The 16,342-nt window shown below is 41.9% G+C and overlaps 2 protein-coding genes across 5 annotated transcripts in view; one reads left to right on the forward strand and one right to left on the reverse strand.

Moving 5' to 3' along the window:
* The window catches only part of FASTKD3 (FAST kinase domains 3), a 9,171-nt gene extending 5,276 nt beyond the window's left edge, over nt 1-3,895 (forward strand). For all 3 annotated transcript variants that reach the window (XM_080578386.1, XM_080578387.1, XM_080578388.1), the window contains exons 4-7: nt 232-394; nt 897-966; nt 2,207-2,321; nt 3,609-3,895. In XM_080578386.1, coding sequence (XP_080434512.1) covers nt 232-394; nt 897-966; nt 2,207-2,321; nt 3,609-3,707 — 447 coding nt within the window. In that variant the 3' untranslated portion in view covers nt 3,708-3,895. The remainder of the gene's footprint in view (nt 1-231; nt 395-896; nt 967-2,206; nt 2,322-3,608) is intronic.
* CFAP90 (cilia and flagella associated protein 90) lies at nt 2,245-14,569 on the reverse strand. Of its 2 annotated transcripts, none has more exons than XM_080578390.1 (3): nt 12,985-14,569; nt 10,412-10,524; nt 2,245-2,368 (listed from the first exon to the last, which is right to left on the reverse strand). In XM_080578390.1, exons 1-3 carry the CDS (start codon nt 13,192-13,194, stop codon nt 2,278-2,280), a joined length of 414 nt encoding a protein of 137 aa, XP_080434516.1. In that variant the 5' UTR covers nt 13,195-14,569; the 3' UTR covers nt 2,245-2,277. The 2 variants fall into 2 exon arrangements, with proteins under 2 accessions (XP_080434516.1, XP_080434515.1); XM_080578389.1 differs by lacking the exon at nt 2,245-2,368 and adding an exon at nt 4,052-6,326 and having other exon boundaries at nt 10,412-10,528.
* Nucleotides 14,570-16,342: the final 1,773 nt, after the last annotated feature.

Here is a 16,342-nt window from a genome sequence, read left to right on the forward strand (position 1 = left end):
TGGAAGCTTGACGAGGATGTTTTGGTGTTTTTTCTAGGGGGACGGGAAAGTTTTTTTGCTTGTTTGTTTTGTTTGTTTTTTAACTTTCCAGCAGGTCATACCTGAAGACTACAAGTCTCTCCCTAGACATGGCTTTGAAATGCACAGAATACATTTTGGTACATTAATATAATTGCAAAAAGGTTATCTCCCTTTTTCTTTAGTTTGATTGAGTTTTCTGTCGTTGTATAGGGTCCCAAACTCCTTCCAAAGTATCAAGTAAAGGCCTTTCTCACTCCTCACTGTTCTCTGGATTTTCACCTCCTCAAAAGGGTGAAGGCTGGACTACTTTATTTACTGAAAAAAAGAATATATTTTGCATCAGAGGTATCAACACCGTATTTCTATATAGTTGGTAAGTAACATTAGTTCTTCAGCTTCATAATGAAATGTGTACTTACACTGTCAAAACTCTATTGTTTTCACTTTACTTTCCAAAAATAAAACGAGGTTGATTTTATTCCCTTTGTATGCATTCTTAACTGCAAATATGGAAAAAGTAAAATGGAATAAAAAGGTAACTGTAGGACGTTTGAAAATGAGGAAACTCAGGAGAGAAAGGAGAGAGAACTACAATATTACTTGGAATTTACAAACCCAGTCTGCACTGAAAATAGCTTCTAACATATGATCTTTATTTTTACTGTCAGCTCCCCTTTTACTTAACCTGTAAACAATTTTTATAGTGAAAGCAAAATGAGACAGTGCCACTGAGGCAATTGCCTGATCTCTCTGCTTTGGTGATGAGTAGAGAAATGGGGGGCTGAAAGGTTGGCAGCCCAGAGCAGGAGAGTTACAGTAAGCAGTTTGTTACATGAAGTGGGTTTTAATTTTGCTTATCCTTTCATCTTTACTAGATATTGAGATTAAACTAGATGAAGAAGGCTTTGTTTTGCCTGCTGCTCAATGTGAGGAGGTACACAGACGGTAAGAGAATAAAAGAAACCATGGCTAAAAAGTTGGTAAACATCGATAAAGAACATCCAGAGTGAAACCCTAGCAAAATTAAAGTTAATTGGAGTTTTGCATTTGCATTTTGCACTCAGCAGAGTTGAAGTTTCACACTGAAACCTTTGGCAAAAGGGCAAAGTTTGTAAAAATGAGAGATCTCTTTTTCCTTATTGTCTTGCCTCGTGACGATAAGTTTTCAGACAATTATTCTCTCTACCCAGTGACAGTCATGATCAAAGTAAGCCTGGTTTGACTTACACTCGTGTATTTTGATCTTAATTCTCTTGCAAACTAAAAACAAATTTGTTCTGACTGAGAAGCAAAATATTTAGCATAGTTTAAACCAGGTTCATAAAAGCTCTTCTCTAAGAGATCCTGTGTAACGAGGATAGTTGCTACAGACACTGTTTGCGTCGAAAGATGCATACGTATTTAAAAACAAGTTAAACAAGGACTGTTTTGAGAAACCTTAGATACGAAGTTAGGCAACCTGCCTGTGCTGTGTTTGCAACTGTGCTTCTGTGGATAAAGCAAAATTCTTTGAAGAGGTTATGTTTGCTCCAGCTTGACATTCACAAGGCTCACAGAATAACATAAATGCTTTCAAAAATCTAAATGTTTGAAAACGAGCTTTGAATTTTTTAAAAACTTACAGCTTTCATGTATAAATAAAGTCACAATATATTTAACCTACTGAAAATATATTTTATAGTGGATAAACAAATTTTGTTTTAAGTCAATGTAATTTTATGTAACCAAATAGGAAAAAGCATAGTTGCAGTCCATGATGCTGCCAACCATATGCACAGGTTTAACGTGAATCCCTAATAAGTTGAATAAAGTTAGCTACTGAAATGTTTTCGAGATGAGACAAGTATTTTGCTCAGTTTTCCTACTAGAAGAATTCAAAACAGCTTACCGATAATAGTGTTAAAAATACCACACTCTTATTGTTAACTTGTGTAGTAATTTTTATTTAGAGCATATAAATAGGCTTTTCAGATCTGTTTCACTAAGCTTCAGTCCCCGTCCCCCAACTTTAAACTGAGTGATTTATATTGGCCTAAAATAGGTAACTCCCATCCTACAATGTTTAATTGTAGGAGGTGTTAGGGAATAAGAGGAGGTATTGTCTCATCCTTAGGGACTGCAGTAGTTGTGTAAACTAAAATGATTTACTTTTTTTCTGATATATAATACTTGTGTTTGATTTTAGAATTGCCCTCTGTGTCGATGGTCGAAATAGGTTCTGTATTAACAGCCGCAATCTGCTGGGAGAGGAAGCCATCAAACAGAGGCATCTTCAGTTACTTGGTTATAAAGTTGTGCAGGTAAAGTCCAGCGACAGCAGTTTGCATCCAGAGCCAGTGGACTATGGCTAACAAAACAAGTGAAAAATGATTACTACATAATACTTAAAATTGTAGTTGCAAGCACGTCCCACGGCAGGTATAATCTTGTCCTTTCTGCATTGTGTTCTCTTTGCCTAACTTTTGCCTTTTGGGAGGTCTGTTGCATAAGTTCCTTCTTTTTTCTTGGATTAGTTAGTGTTTCCTGCCTGTACAAATAGTAGCTGCTTGAAAGCGTACTTCTCTGCAGTGATTGCAGTTCAAATCTTAAATGAAAATGCTTTGTTAAGAGTTCAGTAGGATCATAGAATCACTGGGTGGTTTGGGTTGGAAGGGACCTTAAAGATCACCCAGTTCCAACCCCCTGCCATGGGCAGGGACACCTCCCACCAGCCCAGGTTGCCCAAAGCCCCATCCAGCCTGGCCTTGAGCACCTCCAGGGATGGGGCATCCACAGCTTCTCTGGGCAGCCTGTGCCAGTGCCTCACCACCCTCTGTGTAAAGAATTTCTTCCTTATATCTAATCTAAATCTCCCCTCTTTTAGTTTAAAGCCATTCCCCCTCGTCCTGTCATTACACAGAGTCCCTGCCCAGCTTTCCTGTAGGCCCCCTTGAGGTACTGGAAGGCTGCAGTGAGGTCTCCCTGGAGCCTTCTCTTCTCCAGGCTGAACAACCCCAGCTCCTTCAGCCTGTCTTCACAGGAGAGGTGCTCCAACCCTCTGATCATCCTCATGGCCCTCCTCTGGACTCGCCTAAGGATCCAGAGGATCCTGGATCAGGATTTGCAGTTAAATACTTTTTTAAAAGATATGAATTTGGAGTTTAAAAACAAGAGGGTTTTTTTTTTAAAAAAAAAAAATGGTATAATAAATACAATTTTCACAAAACAGGGTACATACTTTGTTTTGCCTGTTGAATAAATAGGCAAATGTTGAAAAAAAAAATTTTATCTCTAAACATATTTTGGACCAAAACACTTTTAGATTTTCAGATACCTATTTCCCTTTACAGTCACTTATCACATAAGCCTGACTACTTTATATTTAACTTAGTATAAATTGTAATCAATATCATTCTTTGCTTTGCAATAACTTCTCTTCAGGTAATTCTTCCAAGTTTCACGGGTCAATAATATGTTTAGGATTAAATGTTTTATTTTAAAGTACAACTTCTTTTGATGTGAAATTATCCATCTGTTTAATGAAAGTTAATCTTACCCAATTGTTTATTAGAGGATATCTCCAGCGGTTATTTTGGTTTCATTTCCAGGTTCCATTTTTTGAGATAGAAAGTCTAAACACTAGCAGAAAAATGGCAGAATATCTACACAAAAAAATCTTTCCTCGCACATATGGACTTGGCTGCTGACACTTGGGAATAATACTTCTTCACAACTTGACCTCCTGTACCTTGAAGTGCACATATTGTGCGTGGAAGAGCAATTCTGTTTTCTAAGTAACTCCATGTAAGATGATTTCAGCTTCTGAATGTGTGACCTTCCAATATTTGGAAGAATTGACATGTAAAGAGTAATAAAGAGCAACATATTTTCTTAAGTTTTGTGTAAATATTTGTTACAGGACAGATGAAAGTCTCAAACAGTCAGTGCTGCATTTCCCTTTTATTTTCACTGGTTCAAACTCACAACTTTATATAGACTGGTGTGGCTATTTAAGGATACTAACTGTCGCTGTATGTACAAAATGTGCCATGTTACCTACCAATATATTTTTTTCTTGACAGTATAAAAAGAAATTATGCAAATTACTCATAGGTGGTCGTATGAGTTCCCAAGCGTTTCATAAAACTAAAATTTATAGTAGCTGCACAAGCACCATTGGCTTATAGCACATAGTTAAGAGTTGTAGAGTGCTGTTCACTAAATAGTAATGCCTTACAGAAAATAAGAATTTCTATGAAAGGTAGTCCTTTGTCACTACCTGAGCATTAAAGGGAGAAGTCAGTCACTCAGAACTGAATGAGGAACAAGTAGGAGGAGGAACAACACATGAAAAGCTTTCAAAAGTGAGGAGGGATGAGAAGGGATTGAAAGAGAAGGGGGTGACATAAGCAAGGAAATCAGTAAACTGACACTGTATCCTGATGACTCACTCCTTTCTCTAGGGTGGAAGTGAGCCTCTGATGCGTATTCCTCACATTGGCCAGAAGATGGTGGTGTTCTCAAACATTTATTTTCCCGTAGTTTTTTCGAACACAGATGGTTTGTAAATATAGAAAAACTACTTAAAAGAAGTAATTTGTACTGACTGTACTAAACTAAAAATAACCTTTACAGAATATGGTGATATTCTGTCTCATTCTTCACTGGCATACTTTTCATACTCTTTAAAAAAGCATTCTGGTATTGTTAGAAAACATTTCCTTCTCACTTTATTTTTACTCTGTGTGATTCCTTTTCATTTAATGCTGCTGGATTTGTTTAATGAAGCATTTATTGTTGAAAAGGAATGTAGCAGTTACTGCCCTCTTGTCCACAGCCATTGAAATAGGGAACCATGAAGGTCGTATAAATAAAAAGGGACAAACACCTCTCAGAATGGACTGATCTGTAAACTTGGCTTCTCGCATCATACTAAATACTCTATTGTTTGCCTAGTTTACTGCTTATCCGGGCCCCAGATGAAGAAGTTACTTGTTTGTATTATTATTTTTTTTACTAGCAGACTCACTGAATGCAAATGATTTACATTTCCTGTTCTTTAGTATCTGAGAGAACTGCAGTGTCAGTCAACACTGTGGACTTCCAGTCCTTCTTGTTCAAGTATGATCAGCCTGGCTACACGTTCCTTATTGAACAGCATTAATATTGCTGCAGCTTTAAACAACGGTCAATGGCACCTGAGAGCCAAACTACTGCACATCCTGCAGAAGATGTTTCTTCTCCTGGAAGTACCGTAAAACTCAACTGCTGGGTTCAGTGAGAATACAAAGAGGTAGATGTTTAAGAAGGTTTAGACATTTACCTCTAGGTATGCTTTTTAAATGACTCCTTGTGGCTTTTTGGTCCTTTCTACCAAATGAATTAGTTATTTTTCTCTTGCTAGTACCTTTTCTGCTTTTTTTTTTTTTTTCCAGCAGTGGGTACGGAAACAAGGATGATTTTTTTTGTGACAGCATTCAACAGATCAGTCCCTCGGACAGCATTTGTGTAATTAAAGTCAGCAAAATGGATTCATGAAATTAGTTAAACCCAAATTTTAGCGTCTATTTAAATGCTAAGTACTCAGACATTCTCTTTAACTTGACTTCCACTTGAAGTCTACTGAAATTGTGAAGCACTTCTGGAAATCAGACCATTTCTTTACTTGCCCATTTATAGGTTAAGCCCATCCCTTTTGGAAAATCTGTGTTGAATCACTGTTTCAGCTGTTGTGAAGATAAAATGATGCCTAGCATCATTTTGTAGCAACACTGTAAGGTTTAAGAAATCAGTGACCACTGATACCTTGAGGACCAAACTTGCTTAAATGTTAAGTCACGTAGGTGGAATCACTGCCTGAAATAGCACAGGCAGCTGTTCACCCAACAGGTCTCATTTCCAGTGTTACTTCCTAAAATGTTCGTCTCTTGTTGATGTTCTTCAAGAGATTTTTATGAGGCTATAAGGAGAAAACATACATTTGAATTAGCAAGAGGAAAAGTACAGCTGCTACTTCATCCAAATCATTTTCATTAGTTAAAACACAGGTGAAAAGACAAAAGCACTATTTTTCTTTTTGACATGAGTTTTGTTTGTTTGTTTGTTCTTCCACATAAACGTTTCTGGCAATGCCAGCTACAAGAGATTTAGCATGGATCCAGGCTTGGGGAAGGTTTTTCCAATAGGCAGGTGATGCCATTTTTCCTGTAGAATTCTGTCTGCACGTGATTAATCCTTGCATGACCTTTCATCGGCTGCTCTGTGGGCTTATTTATGCGCCTCCCATACTCTGAAGATGACAAAACAGCGACAGGTCTTGCCATTTCCTGTGAAAATGTAACATTCTCCTTATGATAAAATCACAGAGCGAATACTTGGCTGTTATCTACTGCTAAATGTGCTGTGGCTGGGGGCACAATAACAGATGGAACTGTACAGCATCTGCTATACAAAAGTATATTTATTTAGCAGTGATCTGCACTCTTACTGTTCCATCCCTGACCTATTTTTTTATGTATATTAATAAACCACGAATGTATCACTAGATGACAAGATGATAAGGTATCAAACTGTGACACACACACACACACACACACAGGCGATCACCATGTGATTACTGGCAAAGTAACTACTGTGTTACTGGAAAGTGGCACAGATTTTATTTTCATTCTTATTTTTCTTGTGCATGGACTTGCACAACTGAAAAACCAGAGATTTAGTTTGTGTCCCTTATTACAGGAACCTTACTTATTACCCTGCTTGCACAATTCAGTAAAACCATTATATGAAGAAAAAAAAAAATCAAAGCCTAAAGAAAAACCCTGCACAACCCTTGGTGCGTGCAACCTTTCCCTGGAGGACATAAAGCATGCTATTGGATTTCTGCATGATGAAAGGTTTTACTAAAACTGCTTGTAGTTGTAAGATTATAGAAATAACTGCTCTGCAATGATGGGAAGCAAAGTTGCTGAAAAATAACCCAACCAAGACAAGATTATTTTAAGCCTGTCCTTAATAAACTGCATTTTAAGTGACTGTGCAATCACTAGCTGCAATCTGCAGTTCCTTCCTGTGCTGCAGCAACAGGGAGCTCTGGAGTCAGAAGGGAAAGGCAGGGTTTGTTTGTTTTTCTTTCCCTAGCCAAAGGTCTCAGATTTATCAGGCTGCTTGTGTGTTTGTGCACTGGCTAACACAATAAGCCTTGGTCCCCAATGTGTTTACCTAGTACTGCGATATAAATAATATCTACAAGAAGAATCAAAACGCAGACCACACCACAGTTCAGGTACAAACAAATGAGCTCTTTTCTACAACATAAATGGGTCTGAGCCATACCAAAATTTACGATTGGGCCTGTGAAACATGTGAACTACCACATTTCCTGCGAGAATGCAGGATGAAGTACAGACCCAAGGGAACTCGTAGCAGGGCAGTCGGGTGTGTAACATATCCAGATAGACAAATCTAGACCTGAGACTCTTGGGAAGATGGTGCAAGCCCTTTTTTTTCAAACAAAACAGAGCATGAAAAAGCAACTATTCTTTCTCCAAATCTCCTACAGCCTTCCTGCCCATCTTGTTCCACCCCACTGAAAGCTATTCAGTACACCAAGTTCCAACCCCACCAAAACAAAAAGCAACAGTCAAGAACAGAAGGCAAAAAGATCAGACCATTTTCTCCCCATCCTTCCTGTGGATAAATATGGAGAAAGGAGAACTGACAGATTTTTTCACAGAATCACTGGGTGGTTTGGGTTGGAAGGGACCTTATCATCCAGTTCCAACCCCCTGCCATGGGCAGGACACCTCCCACCAGACCAGGTTACCCAAAGCCCCATCCAGCCTGGCCTTGAACACCTCCAGGGATGGGGCATCCACAGCTTCTCTGGGCAGCCTGTGCCAGGGCCTCACCACCCTCTGAGTGAAGAATTTCTTCCTTATATCTAATATAAACCTACCCTCTTTTAGTTTAATTACCTCTTGTAATATCACTACACTCCGACACAGAGTCCCTCCGCAGCTTTCCTGCAGGCCCCCTTTAGGCACTGGCAGGCCGCTGTAAGGTCTCCCCGGAGCCTTCTCTTCTCCAGGCTGAACAGCCGCAACTCCCTCAGCCTGTCTTCAGAGGAGAGGTGCACCAGCCCTCTGATCATCCTTATGGCCCTCCTCTGGTCTTGTTCTAATATGTCAATGTCCTTCTTATGTTGGGGGTCCCAGAGCTGAACGCAGTGCTCCAGGTGGGGTCTCACAAGAGCAGAGTAGAGGGGGAGAATCATCTTCCTCGCCCTACTGGTCACTCTGCTTTTGATGCAGCCCAGGATACAGTTGGCTTTCTGGGCTGTGAGTGCACATTGCTGGATCACATCAAGCTTCTCATCAACCAACACACCCAGGCCCTTCACTTCAGAGCTGTATTTCATGATTTTTGTGGGTTCTGCATTCAGCAGATATAATTTTTACCAACAGCTGGCTGGGAAGCATCCCATTTCATGCCCTCACTGTGTGTAATTCTACCACTGTTAACACTTGAAATCAGCAGTAGCAGCCATGTGCAAACACTCTCTCTGCAGTCACTGCATTATGTGCAGCTAAACTGAGCGTCTGTGATTGTGCTGCTGGATTCCCTGGGTGCACCCACGCACTCTGCAGGGAACGAAGGGCTAACTTGTAGTGGTTTGGGTTTTTTCCTCTTCAAAGAAAGAATTGCACTGTGGTAGATTCCGCCTGTCTCAGTGCTGTACTAGAGAGATGTGGATTTGGGCATTTTTATTTATTATGTTTTATAAAATTGTTAGTATTATATAAAGTCAGTGGGGGCCATTGAGGTAATTGAAGAGCAGGAGTTGAGTACGTGACCTGCATTTAATTACGGGTAGGTCCAGTGTTGGGCATCATCACGTGTGTGAGGATCATGTTGCAATGTTTAACAGCTGTGGTTTTGATGTGCCTCCACGCTAATTAAGGGACTGGATTAAGGGACACCTGTTCAGAACAGTTCCCAGGCAGAGTCACTTGCACTCATTGCCCAGCAGGGCTAGTGTGCGTTCTGACCCAAAAGCGCTTGCTTTAGCAAGCAAACTTTTAGGAAAGTGAGTTTTGCTGATACTGAAGGGATGCGAGATCTCAGTTAAAAGTCTTAGCTTTGCACTAACGGAAAAACTGTTTCTACACAAATTTCCCAGATGGGTGTTGGGTTTGGGGGTCATGGTGGGATTGGCTTGGTTTAACTTAAACAAAAAGGATCATTTTTCATTAGTCATTTCCATGGCTTTTGGTCTTATGTAGGTTTGCAGTTTTGTTACTGGGCATGAGCAGGGGATAGTAATGGGAACTTTTGTGATTCCCTTGGGCGCATCTAATGCTCCCTGCACTGTCTGATGGAGTTGAAGGGGACTATGATTGTGCACTGAAATGTCTGGCATATATAGCTGCTAGTAAGAGGAATTACAAGCAGTGGCCTTTGTCCCAGTTTTTCAACAGTTTTATTACCTAGCAATTACAGTAATTTTAACTTCTTCTCTCTTCCTTCTTCCATTTCTATCATACCTAACACAAGCAACCACTCTTAGCTTACCCACCTCTTTCCATTCTATGAACCCTCTGCATTTTTGAGGACGTTAACACACAGAGGTTACATTTTGTCTGTTTTTGAACATCCTCCGCCTCTTTGATTGTCTCTGTGTGTATATATACACATATGTGTACATGTAACATGTATATGTGTATTATTCAGATGCTGTATGGAAAAATATATTTAAATGTATGTATATATTACAATATTTTTATTTTCAAGGCATTTGTTTAAAAATGTGTCTGCATACTTCCTTAGCTATCAGGTTGCACACTAAATCCAGATTCTGCTGGCCTTTAACGCATTGGCTTCAGCTAGCCTTTTCCAGGCATGTCCATGGTCTTCTGATTGACCTCCTCTTTGCATGAGCTCCCTATGAATTGCCTTCCTGCAGGGCAATCTGGTGTAAGTTTGAGTAACAAACACACCAGCTTCAGAGACCTGGGCTGTCTCAGCCAATGTCGATTGACACAGCAGAGTGCAGGGAGGGAGGATGTCACAGGGCAGTGGTTGAGTTGGAGCCCCTGGTTCCAGTCCTCTTAGCAAGAAGAGTTTTCAAGCATCACAGAAGTAGCTGTAGGACCACCAGAACTGCAAACTCCCAAGGGGCACAGACTGATCAGAAGTTATCCTCAGTAACCCTGAAACTCTGTAACAGGTGATTTGCCTCCCTGTGTGTACCTCTTTCCCACACCCTTTACCTTAAATAAGGTTTGTCACATGGAAATCCACAGGATGCAAAGAGCAGGAGCTAGCTCAGGTGTCTTGACTTGCTAATAAACTCCAGCCACCTCAAAATGTAAAAAATACCTTTAACAAAGAGAAATTATTAACGGGTTACCTCATCGTTAATGTGAAGACCATGACTCTTTGAGTGTTCTCTGTCACATCGGTGAAGTTTTTTCTTGTAACCCTCTGGTCTTTTAAAAATAGAATCATAAGTGGAAACCCCTCCTGCCTTGAGAAAATGAAAAAAACGGCTAATTAGCAGTATTGTTCAGCTTTATTGGTTACATAATACATGTAGTCAATTCAATAATAAAACAGTGCACATATAGCATTAGATGATGGCAAACGTAATGTATCTGAGGTATAATTAGCATGTTTGGGTCATTCCTTTGAAATAATTTGCAATAAAAATACCAAATGAGGTGTGGTTATTTATTTATTTATTTTTGATCTGTTCGTCTTTCAAATTTCCCTTGTGGCAAATTACCTCAATTTTTCCCTGTAATCTGTTGAAAATTTTGGAAATGTAACTGCTTTATTTGTTTGCTTTACTTCTGTTTTTCTGAACTTCATACCCTCCTTCTTAAATTCATAAATTTGTCAAATAATCTGGCACTGTTATGTAAAAGGAAAGCTGGGAGTTTCAAAATTCATTTGGAATGAAGAAAATATTAGTGCTCTGCAATGGAATCACTATTTAATTTCTGATTAAAGCAGAACTGAGAAGAGTTCAGACACCTGCCACAGTGGTAATCCTGTCAACTGTAACATATGAAAATAAAGCAAACCCCAAGCCAAAATATTATTACATTTATGGTATCTGTTGACATAGTTACATCCTAAAAACAACATGAAAGACCTAATCTGCTAAGAAATGCATTAGTGAAATCCAATATAAAAAAAAGTTATCAGTGGAGGAATTTCAAAAACAAAAAGACCCATATCCCCTGTTTTAATATGCTGTCAGTTAAGACCTTCATTAAAAGGTCCATATTCCAGTGAACATGCCAATTGATTATTGTTTTTATGCATGGTTTACTAGCCCTGTCCTAGATGATCTGCTTTAGATCTTCTGCCACAGGTACAGAGACAACACTTCTGTGCTCAAAATCCTTGTAGCTCTTTGCTGTTGTTTCTCTTTGCTGTTAAATGCTGACTTACTAGGCTGCGGTGGTGAGGCATCTTCTGTGTAATGCTACTGAAGCTAAGCACTTTGCAAACATTCATTAATATTCCAGGCACAGATAAAATAGGTAATAGCTTTCTCCATGTCACAGAAAAGGAAACAGGACATGAACTGGCTACAGTAACTTATGCAAAGTAATACTGGGAGTAATTGTCAGCCAAGGGATTAAGAGGTGGGTATTTCTGGCTTTGGGCCATGTGCTAAGCATCTTCCTCTATTTATCTCTGCTTCAGTCTCTGCCACACAGTTTTTATGGGTCTTTAAGATCAAAAAAAAAAAAAAAAAAAGAATTTCCCTTTTCCATATAAATTGAAATTTTCCAGTGGTCTAATTCCTTAATTGTGCAGAAGAATGGGTCAAGTCTGGTTCCTCCCCTGTGGCCAGGCCCTGTGCTGTGAAGAAACCTATTTAACAGCTGTTATCACTTTCCGTTTCCATGCCACTGGAGCAGCTTTTTCTACAAACCAGGTCATCGGGAGTGTGAAAGTGGACTTTGTATTGTAAACAAAAGTTCTACCATATGGTTGCTAATTCTGTGCAGACTGGACGGACATCCTTCCTGCCAGCTCCACCACCCTGAGCACACCAGCCAAACCCTCTGACCTTCCCCAGCCTTACTGCTGTTGTGCCTTCCCTGCCGTGTCCTGGTAAGCACGACACTGACTGCGCTGGTTCACATTTGGCTCTGAGCACCTTCCCAAGGTGACACTGAGATCCACATGACAGCATTGAAAATGGCAGGGCCTCCAGCGGGGCCACCAGGCCAGCGCTGGAGAAATCTGCACTGCTGCTCACTTAAGGGACAGTGGGTTCGCAGGGTCTGGCCAGCCGACTGACACATTAACTGTCAGTGTAATACCTTTTGGAAGCATTCAGTTATCAATGCAGATGTCTGTTTTATTGTTTGAGCCGCTCTGTTGATTTTTCACATTAAAGTTAAGCATACAGAGAAATCTGTGTGATGCACACTGGAAACTGTTTCCCTTGACTGCAAATGGGGCCGTGTCTTACAGAAGGGCCTCAGCCCGCCTTTGTCAGAAAAAAGCAGGCAGTGCACCCATGCCTCGAGGCAGGTGGTGCTCTTCATCACCCCACCTCTAGCATTTCCCTAAAGACATTTACCTTCTTGCATTTCAACAGCACTACGGGGCTGGTGGGTCCTTAATCCTTGCACAGCTGCTGGCAAATTTATCTGCTTTCTGTCATCACCCAGTGAAAGATACTTCCCTCATTTTCTAGCCACACGTAGCACATACCTGTCACGCTTCACGAAGGCCTTTGAAGATGAAAATTGCTATCTGAGTGCCAAGTTACCACATCAGACTGCCTAGCTCAAGCGTAGAGCATGGCATTTTCGTAGGCCTCCCCCCTCCCCAGCTGGTAACTCACGCCCTTGAGATGCTTCCCAGGCGCCAGGCACCCTGCCAGCTGTGCAGGACAACGAGCACTGCTGCCAAAAACACGGGGGCTTCGCTTCTCCCCCCGGCACCAGCCCTCACCTGGGCCTCTCGGTGGAAGTAGCTGAGCTTCGCGGGGCCCTCTCGCCTAGGCGGGATGTAGCTGAAGGCAGACAGGGAGGAGACGGGAGGCTGGCGCCTCCTTCCCACCCCGCTGCCTCCTTCTTCCTCATCCCCTCCGTGCTCTCCTGCCCCTGCTGGGGCGGGGGCCGCCATGTTGCCTGCTAGCGTTACCCGGTAACGCTCTGCCATGGCAGGGCGGGTGCGGGCGTCCTGGCCAAACGGGTCATGGAGGAGGGAAGGGCCGGGCTGAGCACTCCTGGGGTGAGGCGGTGTGGCAGGACCAGGCGGCCCACAGGGCTGTGTCCCAGCCCAGGGAAGCTCAGGGTGTGTGTTAAACCTGGAAATGTTTAAATGTGAGGCCACAGATTTAAGCAGCAGCCTCAAGGCTGCCTCACCAGGCAGCGTGCCCTGCACTCCGCCCAGCCTCCAGTTCCTTCCTCCCTTCAACCTCTGATTTATTACTGTCTCTGGAGGCTGGGGAATCACAGAACCACAAAGTATCCCAAATTAGAAGGGATCCCCAGGGACCATCGAGTCCAACTCCTGGGTCTGCACAGGACCACCCAAAATTCAGACCTTGTGTCTGAGAGCATTGTCCAAATGCTTCCTGAACTCCAGGCAACAGGGTGAGAACTAAACTGGACCAAAGGGGACTGACTTTTTCCTTTGGGTCTTGCACTATGCCAAAAATTCCCTCCCCTGGGACATTCCTGCACTTTGAGGGGCTGAATAAAAAGCACACCAAAACATGGTATTTCCAACAGCACTTTGGAGAACTAGGGGTGTCTTCTGCCCTGTCACCCAGCTGGGCACATTTTTCTGATGAGGTGTTTAGCCATTTCAGTCAGTTTGGTCTGAGGTACACACATACTCAGGTCTGGGGCACTAGAAGTGAGCAACTTCCAGGTGCAAGCTCTATTAACAGATCAGCTCTAAAATTGCTTTACTCCACTAGCACCTGACTCCTATTTTCTACATTCATTTCTCAGTTATCCTGTGTAACTATGACCATGATGTTTCCTACTGTGCTTCTTGGGGATCTGTGACTTAACTTAATTTGTGTTACTGCTCTTTTCTGCCACTGCAATATTAGTGCCATAGGTACAACATTGTTGTTATTATAGTTTCAGTATTTTTTGGCAAGCACTTTCACAACAGCAGTCTTCCAGGCATTTTGATTTTTACTGAACATCCAAAAAAAGAAAAAAAAGTAAGAAGTATTCAGTCAGGGTACCAGACAGAAATCTTTACAACCAATTCCTGCAGGCATATTGGGTCCGTGTAATAATGACGTAAAAGTCCCTTTTCTACTATATAGCTGCCATTCGCCATTAACTAATTGACTGACTAACGTAGCATCTTCTCCTTTTCAACTGCAATGGGGAAGTATTTGTACTCTACAGACCTGGTGTTTTTTTTAATCATTCATGACAATTTCCATCTGCTTATCTAATAATATCCCTCTACCAATTAGGGTTCTCTTCTTCCTGTAGCACTGGTCAAATTACCACAGAGTATGTGAGCAGTAGAATTTAAAATCCAATAGCTGTATGATATCAGCTTCCTACACAGAAACACACATGCCACTGTGCAAGTGCTGTTTTGTAGTTTAGTCCAAGCACCAAGAGATTGCAAAACATCTTATAAAAAGCAGCTCAGCTGAAGCTGTAGCTATAAATAGAGCCATAAGGAACTGCTCACCAGAAATTTAAACTAAGCTAGGCAGGATCTCTGAAGTCAAATTTGAAATGTTTCTTTTCAATGCTGCTCTGGGTTTGGCAGATGAGGTGTGTGAAAAGATGAAAGAAGAGGCATTTGTACAAGTTCTCTCGCCAGGACCTGATAACTGCTCATAGCAAGTGCAGCATCAAGACCAGTGCTGTGAAGAAGCAGCGGTGAGTTACAGTTGTAGGTGACTCCCTTGTGAAAGAAACAGAGGCTCCCACCTGCACACCAAACCCTCTTTTCAGAGAAGTCTGCTGCTTTCCTGGGGTTCAGATCAGAGACATCACCAGCAAGTTTATGAGCTTAGTACAGCTTTCAGATTACTGTCGACTCCTGCTCTTTCAAATGGGTACCATCAGTGTCGCAGCAAGTCTGAAGTCAATCAAAAGAGATTTTAGGGTCCTGGGAAGATGGCTAAATGATTCAGAAGCCCAGGCAGTGTTTTCCTCAGTCCTCCCACGTGGAAAGAAACAGGCAAGCCCAGGATATCAATGCCTAGCTCCAAGACTGGTGCCTCCACCAGAATTTTGGGGTTTATAGTTGTGGAAGAGCCCTTGAGACATGAGGTCTGCTGGGGCTTTGTGGGATACACCTGTCTTGATGGGGGAAATGTCTCTTGGTCCATAACCTGGTGAGATTGATTGAGAGGGCTTTAAACTAGGATCAGTGGGGGCAGGAGATACTGTTAAAAACACTGAGGTTAAGCCAAGGGGTGGTGTGGCACCATTTGAGGGTGACAAGACTATTGGGAGCGTCTGTGCTGCTCCGGGGAGTGCTGTGGGTTCAGGAACACATCTGAAATGCCTGTGTACCACCACATGCAGTATGAGGAACAAACGGAATAAACTGAAAGCTTTCCCAGAGCTGTAAAATCATTGGTATTAGTGAGACTTAGTGGGACGAGCCCCACGACTGGAGTGCTGGGATGGAGAGCTGTCGGCTGTTCAGGAGGGACACGCTGAGCAGGCGAGGTAGAAGTGTTGTGCTGTACGTGAGGGAGAGTTTGCACTGTACAGCCCTTGTCACTGGGGATGTCGCGGTAGAGAGCCTCTGGGTGGGGATTAAGGGGATGGATAGTAATGCTGGTGGTGTTGTTGGTGTCTGCTATTGACTGTCCACCCAGGATGATGGCGCAGATGAGCTATTACGGGAAATCTCTGGATCATTTGCCCTTGCCCTTATGGGGGATTTCAACTTCTCAAACATAAACTGGGAATACCATACTGCTGCAACAAGCAACTGTGGGAAATTCTTAAAGAGTGGTGAAGATCACTTCCTGTCACAAGTACTGAGTGAGCCAACTAGGAAAGGTGTCCTCCTAGACCTGTTGCTTGAGAATAAAGCAGACCTTGTGAGAGAAGCGACGGTAAGGTGGCTGTCTTGGCCACGGTGATCAGGAAATAGTTGAGTTCAAAATTTTTGGTGAAAGGAAAAAAAAAGTCAGCTCTGTTGCCACCCTGGGTTTTAATAGAGCGGACACTAAGCTACTCTGGAAGCTAGTCAGCAGTGTCCCCATGGAATCTGCTTTGGAGGGTTTAGGGCACCAGTTGAATTGCACTAGAAGGATGCTATACAGATTGTCAAAAATATCATATCTGATATTTGGATATCT

This window comes from Anser brachyrhynchus (assembly GCF_964034855.1).
Source record: "Anser brachyrhynchus genome assembly, chromosome: 2".
Lineage (NCBI taxonomy): Eukaryota > Metazoa > Chordata > Aves > Anseriformes > Anatidae > Anser > Anser brachyrhynchus.

Excerpts from the sequence above, each read along its gene's own strand:
- CFAP90 (XM_080578389.1), bottom strand. The coding sequence starts at position 13,194 with ATGGCAGAGCGTTACCGGGTAACGCTAGCAGGCAACATGGCGGCCCCC. Across the intron at positions 10,529-12,984 it reads ACTTCCACCGAGAGGCCCAG|GCAGGAGGGGTTTCCACTTA; the intron begins GTGAGGGCTGGT and ends CATTTTCTCAAG. Across the intron at positions 6,327-10,411 it reads GTCTTCACATTAACGATGAG|GAAATGGCAAGACCTGTCGC; the intron begins GTAACCCGTTAA and ends ACATTTTCACAG.